This window comes from Abramis brama (assembly GCF_963993115.1).
Source record: "Abramis brama genome assembly, chromosome: 3".
Taxonomy (NCBI): domain Eukaryota; kingdom Metazoa; phylum Chordata; class Actinopteri; order Cypriniformes; family Leuciscidae; genus Abramis; species Abramis brama.
This window is the reverse complement of record NC_139965.1, coordinates 11,123,676-11,134,601: the sequence shown is the minus strand read 5'-3', so window position 1 is coordinate 11,134,601 and position 10,926 is coordinate 11,123,676. Positions and strand designations below refer to the sequence as shown.

Here is a 10,926-nt window from a genome sequence, read left to right as displayed (position 1 = left end):
TCTCAGTATCCAAGTTTTAAACTGAAGAGTTATATGCAAAAATGATGTCCATTTTACAACTAGATCTACACATGTGTGATCCTGTGAAGAAAACATTTAAAAACAGAAGAGCTGTGAGAACAGTTTGAGGATGTGTGAAGTGAAAAGAGACCTGCTAAAACACCGCCTCTAAAACCAGACCAAACTGGTTGACTGGTGTTCGCTGGCCTCAGTGTGGTTTACAGTTAACAGAGGTTAAGATCAGTCACACAACACGTGTGCGTCAAGCTGCTCAAAACCTCGTTCTATCATGACAGCGATGAGTAGACCGGAGGTTAACAGCTGGTTGTCTGGTCATGACAGCCTGAAGCTGAACACACTCAAAACAATGGACATGAGAGTGGACTTTAGGAGGAACCACAGGAATGCACAATGGCATCTGTGGAGTCCTTTAGGTCGCTACCCAGACAGGAGCATAGTGTCGGCCCAGATCCGGCCCACATATGGTACATGTGGATTCAGATGTGGGACAGATCTGGGCCGACATTGTTACTGTCCAGATATAGGCACCAAAGTCTCCCATGGACCTGAAGTGGGACACATTTCTACAAAAAGCTCTATAGCAGAGGTTTTACTTCATGCGACATCTGAGGAAGTTTAACTGTCATTGAGTCTGTCCTATGCCCCTCAGGTCCTGTCTGGTAGGTTCAGCTACCAAACTCGGCAAACAATCAGGACGGCTGACAGGATCATTGGTTCACCATTCAGAACTTGTATACTTCCAGAATGAGGAAACGGAGAGGCAGCATCATCACTGACCAGTCTCTTTTTAACCTCTCCAGGTTGTAAACCAGGTCTGGAATTACGTATTTATGATCGTTCTTTAATATTTAAAAGTTCTGATGGAACATTAACAGTAATCAGACGTGAGTGAAGAGACACCATGATTCTAAGTCGTGGATGGTGTGAATATGCACTTGTGTAAAGCAGGTGTTTTTCACACTCCGTTTGGGGTGAAGAGACACTGGAAATCCAGTGTTGCTATAGTGTAAAATCACAAACTGAAGCTCACAGACTCTTCCATTCAGATAGGGACGTCCCGAATGATAGGCTATTAGTGGGGAAGATTTAGAGCATTGGAGAGTTATCATTTTGGTTGTGCATTCAGATGAAACAGCAGGTCTCTAAGTCATGGGATGGTGTCAAATACACTTGACGCATGAAAAGCAGGTATATATACGTTCAAGTGCTCCATTAGGGGTGAAGAGACACAGCTGGTGTTGCTAGTGTAAAATCACAACCTGAAACTCTTCAATTCAGATAGGAACATCCTGAATTTAGTAAGCATTTTTATTTTCTGCTTTTATTGTTATTTTTATTTCTTCTGCATGATATTTTTATTTGTTATGCATCTGGTGTGATTATCTTGATTGTTCTTTTTTTTTTTCATTTAAAGCTCTTTGAATTAACAATGTGTATGAAATGTGTGATATAACTAAAATTGCCTTAATTTCAGAACCCTTTGTTTATCATGCTCATTTCAGATGGAATATTTTTAATAAGACAAAACCAATCAAGCAGTGACAATTTTTGAAACATTTGTGAGCAGCTGCCTACATCTGTTGTCACTTTTCGGTTATTAATCTCAGTTAAAGCAAATTATGATCATCTATGAACAGTTTGAAAAGAATCAATTTATCTAATTTTTATTTTATTTTATTTTATAAATGCCAATTTATGGATAATCCTGTGCCATTGTATTCTATACAGCAAGGTGCTTTAGATTTGTGCAGAAATCTTATGTTTACATTTATCACAAAATACATAACTTAATGTTCTAAACTAACTACAAGATGTTTCATTTAGTCTATTATAAAATTTTTCCATTTATGAAAAACTAATTTCAGATAAACTGAACTGGATTGAGTTTTCAGCAAAAAAAACAAGCCTTGTTTGTTCTTAGGACTATTGTACCAGAAAGAGCGCAAATAAACTGAAACTCTTTAAAAGGGAATATGTGTGGCTCTTAAAAGAGCCTTTGTGTGCGTGTGTGTTGAGCTGACTCCTCTACTTGGAGCTGGTGTATTTGGTCACAGCCTTTGTGCCCTCAGACACGGCGTGTTTGGCCAGCTCTCCGGGCAGCAGCAGACGCACGGCGGTCTGGATCTCTCTCGATGTGATGGTGGAGCGCTTGTTGTAGTGAGCGAGACGAGACGCTTCACCGGCGATGCGCTCGAAGATGTCGTTGACGAAAGAGTTCATGATTCCCATCGCCTTGGAGGAGATCCCGGTGTCGGGATGAACCTGCTTCAGGACTTTGTACACGTAGATCGCGTAGCTCTCCTTCCTGGACTTTCTGCGCTTCTTTCCGCCCTTGCCGGCGGTTTTAGTGACGGCCTTCTTCGAGCCCTTCTTGGGTGCGGACTTCGCTGGTTCAGGCATGATGATTCAGTCAGAGAAACTCAAAGAACAATAAAGCTGAATCACTGCAGGCGGGCTTTATGCGCTGCTCTATGCTAATATCCAAAGGGAACTACGGCCTTCTCTGATTGCTAGTTTTCCTGGACCAACCCATATAATGATTTCATTGGCTACATTACAAGTTCCTTGACTTGCAAGACAACCAATCACAGGCTTTAAATGTTAATCCCGCCCATCGCCTCATGTCCTACTACCATCCCCCATTACATCGTGTTACTGCACTGCAGTATTAAATATTGAAAGTACAGTATTGATTATTTCAGTTTAATAAATTTGAAATAAAAAAAACAATTAATATTACAAAAAGACAGATATTAACATGTAAGTGCCATATAATGACCAGTGGGGAATGTTAATAACGATTTTGTTACTGAATGTGAACACAAAAGAAAATACTTCATAATCGCATTAAACTCCACTTAATAGTTTTTAACTACTTGAAAACTTGTTCTTTGTATGTGAATGTGGGTGGCTCTTAAAAGAGCCGTTGGGTTTGTCTTCTTCGTGGATCTCTTAACCCCCGAACCCGTACAGAGTGCGTCCCTGTCGCTTCAGCGCGTACACAACATCCATGGCGGTGACGGTCTTTCTCTTGGCGTGTTCAGTGTAAGTCACAGCATCACGAATGACGTTCTCCAGAAATACCTTCAACACACCGCGAGTCTCTTCATAGATCAGGCCAGAAATACGCTTGACGCCGCCACGTCGAGCAAGACGACGAATAGCGGGTTTAGTGATTCCCTGGATATTATCGCGAAGAACCTTTCGGTGACGCTTAGCGCCTCCTTTCCCGAGTCCTTTCCCACCTTTTCCTCTTCCAGACATGACTGCGAATTCAATTCACAAACAGAATACAGAACTGCCGCTGGAGAACAGAGGTTTATAGTCGGCTAGCGGACCTAGTTGAAACCAAGTTCATGGGTGGTTCTATTAAACGTCACTCGACACGCTACTCTCCAACTGGTGTTCACCAAATGACATGGAGCTCCACCTCTCTGGACGTCGAGTTTGACGTAGTTCAGCTCCACCTCTGTGGATATAATGGGTGGAGGGATAGAGTTATGGGTGGGTTGTGGAGGGTAGGAAATGGATATTTGGTTTTCTGAGAATGACTGGATTAGATAGGTGGATTTAGTATGAATGAAAACAAAGGGTAAATAAAACCGAAAGGTGGCAGTAATGCAACTCAAAGGATGCCAGCTGCCGTAAATAATGTAATCCTCTGTGGAAATAATGGGTGGAGGAATTGTGGGTGGGTGTTAGGATTGGTTTGACCATCTATCTTCAACCATTAAATTACATTCAGAGAGGAGGAGCTGGATCTCACACACTCCACCCAGTGAGAAGCCTCTCCTACACCAATTAAATCCAGTTGTCCTTCCAAGGAAAGCTTTTAAAAAATCACTTCAAGGAACAAGCAAGCACTGTGACATTACCTTACGCATACTATTTATGGAAATATAGTTTATTTTTAATAAAGCTACTTAATGTGACCTTGAACTTAAGAACAGTGTGCAGCTGTCATTAGTTACACATACAAATAAATGTTTGTTTTTTTTTGCCCTTTTTTGAGACATTGAGGTGGCTCTTAAAAGAGCCTTTGTGTTTGTATGACTGTTTCTGCTGTGGATTTAAGCGCGCTCTCCGCGGATGCGGCGGGCCAGCTGGATGTCTTTGGGCATGATGGTGACTCTCTTGGCGTGGATGGCGCACAAGTTGGTGTCTTCAAACAGACCCACCAAATAAGCCTCGCTCGCCTCCTGCAGGGCCATTACAGCCGAGCTCTGGAAGCGCAGATCCGTCTTGAAATCTTGAGCGATTTCTCTCACCAGGCGCTGGAAGGGCAGTTTGCGAATCAGCAGTTCAGTGGATTTCTGGTAACGGCGAATCTCTCTCAGCGCCACGGTACCGGGCCTGTAGCGATGAGGCTTCTTAACACCACCGGTAGCGGGTGCGCTCTTACGGGCGGCTTTAGTGGCCAGCTGCTTCCTCGGGGCTTTACCTCCGGTGGACTTACGAGCGGTCTGCTTAGTTCTCGCCATTGTTTCTCAGGAGATCAATTATTACTGTGAACAAGACGAACAAATGAATAGTTCACTATAACCAAAGAGTATAGAAGTAACAAGAGGCGAAACTCCGTTGCAGTTTTGACAACAGCCACTAGGTGGCGCTTCGGTAGCGCGGCCGCCATTTTGGACTGAACCAACGGCTTTACCGTTAGCACAACTACTGTACAGCATTAACATTATGTCTGGAAATAATTGGAAACAAAGAAAACAGTGTTCTGCCATCAACTACCAGTGTACAACCAATCAACTAGCATTTCATAGATTCCCCAAAGATCCAGAGAGGTAAAGTAGAAAAGGTTTTTATTAACTTTAAAGTGAGCTAACGTCAACGATAACAGGTGCTGTAACGTTAATGTAAGCTATCCCATAACCGCAGTAACAGTTTGCTAATGTTATGTATTTGGTCGAAATTGTCAAGACTCGAAATTGGCTTTTTAAATCGCATACTTTCAGAGATATATGAACACCTAACCTGGCAAATGACCGCTTTATTAATTCATTGTTATCACTAAATTAACCCTTTAACTTTTTTTCGCATAAACATGAAAATCACTATCCAAACTTAATGGTTGTAATTCAGGAATGCTTTGGAATTTAGACCTATGGTTGGTCTTGTTTTAATTTGTCAGATTATTGTTGAAGTGAAATAAATTATGAAAGTGAAACAGAAAAAAGTTATATAAGTTTGAGTTTATTAAAATGTACAAATTTAAAATATAATTATTTATATTTTATATAAAATATATATATTACAAAATATATTTTACTCTAGAACTGCAAGAAAATGAAAGCAAAACATCTGAACAAGTTGTGTTCCACATTTTAGGTTGATATGTTGATATTTCGCTCCCTCACCCTTCCTGCCGTGTGCTCTAACGTTACACGGTTTGGAGCTGCGCGCTCTTGCTCGCTCGCTTTAGATTCCGGGTGATTTTAGCTAATTTGTGGGCATCAGGGAGCCGCTATCAATATGCGGGAGACTCCCGGATCTTCCGGGAGACATGGGATGTCTGCTCTAGAGATATTAAAAACTAGAAACTACTTTTTAGTTCATTTAACCGCTTTTGAATTTGAACCGGTATCGTTCAATTCTATGACAGCTGTGTTGCGTTCAGTCCAAGATGGCGGAGCTGCAGCTCTGCGCATGGGTGAGTTTGTTGCAATGGAACGTTCTATTGAGTTTCGCCTCTTGGTACTTCTATACTCTTTGCTATAACTCAGCGCGTATTTAAGCCCAGGGCTGCCATGCGCTCATTGGATGGCTTTGCTTCAGAGGCATTTGATTGGTTATTGTCAGGCGTCTGTAAATGACAGTTGGCCAATGGCTGTACGCCTCCTGTTTTCAAAGAAGAGACACGAGTTTGTGGTTCCCGCCCGAATATCATTTGTTTCTCTTTGTACATTAAAATAGAATAGGCGAAATCAAGTATACATTTGTACAGCAAAACCCGTGATTGATTTTAAAATACTATTGAAAGTGTAGAGTTGGACTTGTGGCACTAATAGTAAAAACTGAGATAAATACATTTCCTTAACCACGGTGTGTTTCATTTCTTTGTAATATCAATATCAGTTTAAATGTGTTTAGCCATGCCAATAAAACTATGCACTTTCATAATACATTCATTAAATCCTTACGAATAGTGTAGCGAGACCGGATAACAATAACATTAACATTCTCTTGGGACATGCATTTCTAGTAAGATTTTAAAGAATTAAAAAAATAACGTCATTGAAAATAAACTGATTTATGAATGGAATCTCAGACACTAGAGCTTTGGTTTCCTTCAGAAATGTATCTCTGTAAATATACAACAATGCGTTGTATATTTATAGAGATACATTTCTTAAGGAAACCATATATGGTTGTTGTATAGTTTCTAGCATTGTATATAGTACAAGAAGAATTAATGTATGGGCATTCTTCTGCTGTTTTATTATTTTTTTTACAGTTTTATCAAACGAACTTGAATAGAAAATCAAATAAAAATGGGACGAATGCAAACACTCTTTCTTGGAGAAATTGGGTGGCTCTTAAAAGAGCCTTTGGTTTGAGGAGAAGCTTCGGTCAGTCTACTTGGCCTTCGCGGGCTTCTCGGTCTTCTTGGGCAGCAGCACGGCCTGAATGTTGGGCAACACACCACCCTGAGCGATGGTCACGCCACCCAGAAGCTTGTTCAGCTCCTCGTCATTGCGCACCGCCAGCTGCAGGTGTCGAGGGATGATGCGGGTCTTCTTGTTGTCCCGAGCGGCGTTTCCAGCCAACTCCAGGATCTCAGCGGTCAGATACTCGAGCACAGCGGCCAAATACACCGGAGCTCCGGCACCGACGCGCTGGGCATAGTTGCCTTTGCGGAGAAGCCTGTGAACACGGCCGACGGGGAACTGCAGTCCCGCCCTGGAAGAGCGACTCTTAGCCTTAGCGCGAGCCTTTCCCCCGGTTTTACCTCTTCCACTCATTGTAGTTTGCAGTTATTGCTTTTCTATTGAGGAAAATAATACTTTCGAAAGCTGTGTTCTGACTTTTAAAAGAAAGCTCACTAGTCTCCTATTGGCTGGTGTCTGAACACATCATCGAGCCAATCAGTGAACTTCCCTCCAAACCCAACCCCCTTTCTACTATTCTCAATAGTGTTTGCTACTTTTAATGTACTTCTTTATTTAAATTTTTTAAGGGGTCATTCATTTCTTCAGTTTCTTAATTTTCACTATTTTTATATTTTTTATTTATTTAGTATTTATGACTTTGTAAAGCATGTTGAATTACCATTTTTTTACTTTACTGTCTCTGGTTTTAAGCATAATAAATTAAGGTCGCTCTTGAAGCAATGCGGTTTCAAAGTTCACTGGTATGAACATAAACGTCTACGAACAGATACAGATTTAATCAAAATGTTTAAATTGTAAATGTAAACATAAAACGTCTCAAATTAAACCAAGATCAGGACATTTAGTTAAATTAGGAAATATAATTAGCTTTTATAAACGTGCCTTTGGGGAAAAAAAAATTGGGCCTATTGGTCTGCATCTTGAAATAAAAAAAAATAGCACTGACCTATTTTAAGATACGTTAGTGCAAGTTGATTTCAGTTAAAACAGCTAAAATATGCATTTTAGTCTGGGACTAGGCTTAAGCCTTCATTGTTTGTGAAACGGGATAAAAGGGCCCATGTATTGTCGCGGTAACAATGACTTTCATTGAATAACGTTAGATGACTGATGAAATAATAATACTCTTCACTATGAATTAGTGGGTGGCTCTTAAAAGAGCCTTTTTTGAGAAAATAAAAAAACAAGGGAAAATAATGAGTTTATTTCTTTTTGCCCGCTGTTTTTTTAGGCTTGGCGGCTTTAGGTTTTGCTGCTTTAGGTTTCGCCGTTTTGGGTTTGGCCGCCTTTGCCTTTTTTGGGCTCTTGGCTGCTTTCTTAGGAGTCGCTGGTTTCTTGGCCTTCTTGGGGCTCTTCGTTGCCTTCTTAGCGGCGGGTTTCTTCACCTTCTTCGGGGATTTCTTAGCGGCGGGCTTCTTTGCTGCTGCAGTTTTGGGCTTCTTAGCGGCAGCGGGTTTCTTGGCTGCGGGCTTCTTGGCTTTAGGAGCTGCTTTCTTGGCGGGTTTCTTCTTGGTCTCGGCTTTCTGCTTGTTGAGTTTGAAGGAGCCCGAGGCGCCGGTTCCTTTAGTCTGGACCAGGATGTCATTAGTAACGAGACTCTTGACGGCGGTCTTGACGCGGGAGTTGTTCTTCTCCACATCGTATCCACCGGCAGCGAGCGCTTTCTTCAGGGCGGCGAGGGACACACCGCTCCTCTCTTTAGATGCGGACACAGCCTTGACGATCAGCTCGCGGACGCCTGGACCTGCTTTCTTGCTTTTAGCTGCTGATTTCTTCTTGGCCGCTTTGGTCGCGGATGCTGGAGCGGTTTCTGCCATGATTTCTCTGAGTGAATCTGGACTCACACAATCTGACTGATCGACAATGAACCGCAGTGCATTTAACCGCAGCATGAGAACCGCGTAGACTCAACCTGCTCTGTTCAGTGTCTGCTCCTCCACTATCGCCTTTGCTTGTGTTTTCTCCTTTCATATTTGGAATAAAGCTGGAGTTGTAAAAGAGTTTAGTAGAGTAAAAACAACATACACATCGAGTAGAGAGATTGAACTTTAATTGAAGACTAAAACACGCGACAAGTGAACATTTATTTAAACATCGTTGGATCAAATCCAAAGCGTGCACCGGTAATGATCAAGGCTGTGTGTGTATTTCATGTAATTTTGTGTATTAACAGTGGTAAACGATGCAGTGTGTCATCCTGGTTTTGAACTAGCACTTTGACAATGCTTTAACTTTAGAAAGATCGCTGAGGGACTTAGATAGTGTTTCATTCAGAGGTTGTTTTGTGAAGCTTGAAGCACACACTCACACCTGTCTGTGTGTGTGACTCTCATGTCTGAAGTTTATCTGCAGTTACTATTGTTCCTTACATATCTCGATGCTTTATGGCTTTAGAATACCAGAACGAATTCTCAAATTCCGTGCATTCTACAGGTCAATAATGAGCACAGACACGCGTTGATGAAGGACTCGGTACTAAACTAAACTTGTCAGCTGAATAACTCATGAAATTAATAACTCAGTGTGTAAGTAAGCCTTAATAAAAACACAAGAATTAAAATTTGGTAATTGGATGGTGTGATTAGAACTAATTTTCTCAATTACTGAAGCACATTTTTTTTTAATCAATTTAAATTATTATATGATTACAACAGAACTACAAAGACAAGTTGTTATAAGGATGTTTGCCATATCAGCCATGTTTTCTTAAAGAAATTGCACACTGCTAAAACTGCATGACTGTAGGTTATTATTCATACTTTGTGAATTCATTATCTGACTGGTTGCAATATACAAGCATGGTTTCATTCTGAGTGGGTTTGAGGTTCTTGTTTAATAATTTACGGCAAATAAAATGATGTGCATGCAGTGCATTGGTCACAGGAACTGTTTACAGACTCTGATATTGCACCAAAAAGGCAAAATTAGGGGAGACCGGGGACAGTTGCAACAGGGGATGGTTGCAACATGTCATTTTTCTCCAATCAGAAACAAGCTAGAGTGATGACACTCATACTGCACATGCACAGTTAGACCCTCCCCACACCAAGAAGACAGTAGACATATTCAACAAATGCTGCTGCATTTATTGAACAAAACTTGTTTTTGAGGTATGAAAGTAAATTTTTTCATGAGATATATTTTTGTACTGTCCTGAAATTTTGTATGAATTAATCAAAACTTACTTAGTTTGAATTATTGTTTTGTTGACTTCTAAGTGACATGGTTAGCATGTGTCAAAGTCAGTGTGTCTAGCAGGAATATGATTTTCTGTCATGGCTGATAGGGTTTGGGGACGGTTGCAACAAGTTATAAATTGCATGTTTAATAAAAGTTTGTTTCATTGTAAATTGTTCAATTCTTCCTGTCTGACACTGAAATATGCAGAGATTGAATAGCATCTGTAACACCTGCACACTGAATCTGTGTAGGCCTATGTTCTACACATGAACAAACAAAACTCAATAACTGTTATTTGATAAATATGACTAAATAAATAAATAATAGGCTACAATAATATTATTGAAATAAATAATACTATAATATTATAGTAGGCCTAAAACAGTTAATATTTTCAGAATTCTTTGCTCATTGAGACAAAAAGCTTAAGTTAATTAATGAAATTTAAGGTATTTTTAACGTGTTGCAACCGTCCCTGGGTTGTGTTGCAACTATCCCCGGGGTCGGGGTCAGTTGCAACATCTGACTTCTTCCATTCAAATAAATACTGTGAACGATATGTCATATATAATCATCTTTAAATGGTATGGGTAATTAGCAGACAGATGCAAGTTTAATATATACAAATTTGGTTGGTCTAGTCCAAATAGTCTCTGAGTAATTGAGAGAAATGCAAAAAGTGTTGCAACTGTCCCCGGTCTCCCCTACAGTTTAAAATGTTTTCAAAATATGATGCAATGGTTTAACTGAATTACTGAACACACCAGTTAAACTGACAGTCTCTTAAAGACACATCATTATTTATACTACATTTTAGAGCATAATAGAGGTTCGAACAAAAATAACCTTAATATTTAAGGGTTAAAAAGCAGAAGCACCGGATGGTTTGAAAATTATGGCTCTTAGATCAAGTATCAAAGCTGCCATGTTTGACATTTCCAAATCGAGAGGCAATTATGCACAACATATTAAGAACACACCTTCTAGTCTATGGTTATCTCCAGGTTACTGATAAAATGTGCTTCAGCAAACTAAACAGCAGTCAAGAACAGTTACATGGATAGAAGGAAACTCATTTGTGCTGTATTATTATATTTATCTTTAATTC

General features: G+C 40.3%; 5 protein-coding genes across 5 annotated transcripts in view; 1 reads left to right on the top strand and 4 right to left on the bottom strand.

Moving 5' to 3' along the window:
* Nucleotides 1-2,734, top strand: part of LOC311080154 (uncharacterized protein) — a 32,153-nt gene extending 29,419 nt beyond the window's left edge. Inside the window, exon 2 of the mRNA XM_084109933.1 lies at nt 2,091-2,734. Coding sequence (XP_083966059.1) covers nt 2,091-2,499 — 409 coding nt within the window. The 3' untranslated portion in view covers nt 2,500-2,734. The remainder of the gene's footprint in view (nt 1-2,090) is intronic.
* Nucleotides 2,735-2,810: 76 nt separating this feature from the next.
* LOC311080214 (histone H4) lies at nt 2,811-3,295 on the bottom strand. The gene has a single exon (XM_084110010.1). It carries the CDS (start codon nt 3,283-3,285, stop codon nt 2,974-2,976), a length of 312 nt encoding a protein of 103 aa, XP_083966136.1. The 5' UTR covers nt 3,286-3,295; the 3' UTR covers nt 2,811-2,973.
* A 796-nt stretch (nt 3,296-4,091) lies between these two features.
* LOC311080175 (histone H3.2) lies at nt 4,092-4,515 on the bottom strand (the record flags this gene model as incomplete). The annotated part of the gene is made up of 1 exon (XM_084109969.1): nt 4,092-4,515. Exon 1 carries the CDS (start codon nt 4,500-4,502, stop codon nt 4,092-4,094), a length of 411 nt encoding a protein of 136 aa, XP_083966095.1. The 5' UTR covers nt 4,503-4,515.
* A 1,940-nt stretch (nt 4,516-6,455) lies between these two features.
* On the bottom strand, nt 6,456-6,992 carry LOC311080217 (histone H2A-like). Its single transcript, XM_084110013.1, has one exon. It carries the CDS (start codon nt 6,987-6,989, stop codon nt 6,603-6,605), a length of 387 nt encoding a protein of 128 aa, XP_083966139.1. The 5' UTR covers nt 6,990-6,992; the 3' UTR covers nt 6,456-6,602.
* An 848-nt stretch (nt 6,993-7,840) lies between these two features.
* Nucleotides 7,841-8,461, bottom strand: LOC311080216 (histone H1-like; the record flags this gene model as incomplete). Its single annotated transcript, XM_084110012.1, has 1 exon — nt 7,841-8,461. The coding sequence occupies exon 1, from the start codon at nt 8,453-8,455 to the stop codon at nt 7,841-7,843; it is 615 nt and encodes a 204-aa protein (XP_083966138.1). The 5' UTR covers nt 8,456-8,461.
* Between the last annotated feature and the right edge of the window lie 2,465 nt (nt 8,462-10,926).

Coding starts and splice junctions, on each gene's coding strand:
- LOC311080217 (XM_084110013.1), bottom strand. CDS start 6,989: ATGAGTGGAAGAGGTAAAACCGGGGGAAAGGCTCGCGCTAAGGCTAAG.
- LOC311080214 (XM_084110010.1), bottom strand. CDS start 3,285: ATGTCTGGAAGAGGAAAAGGTGGGAAAGGACTCGGGAAAGGAGGCGCT.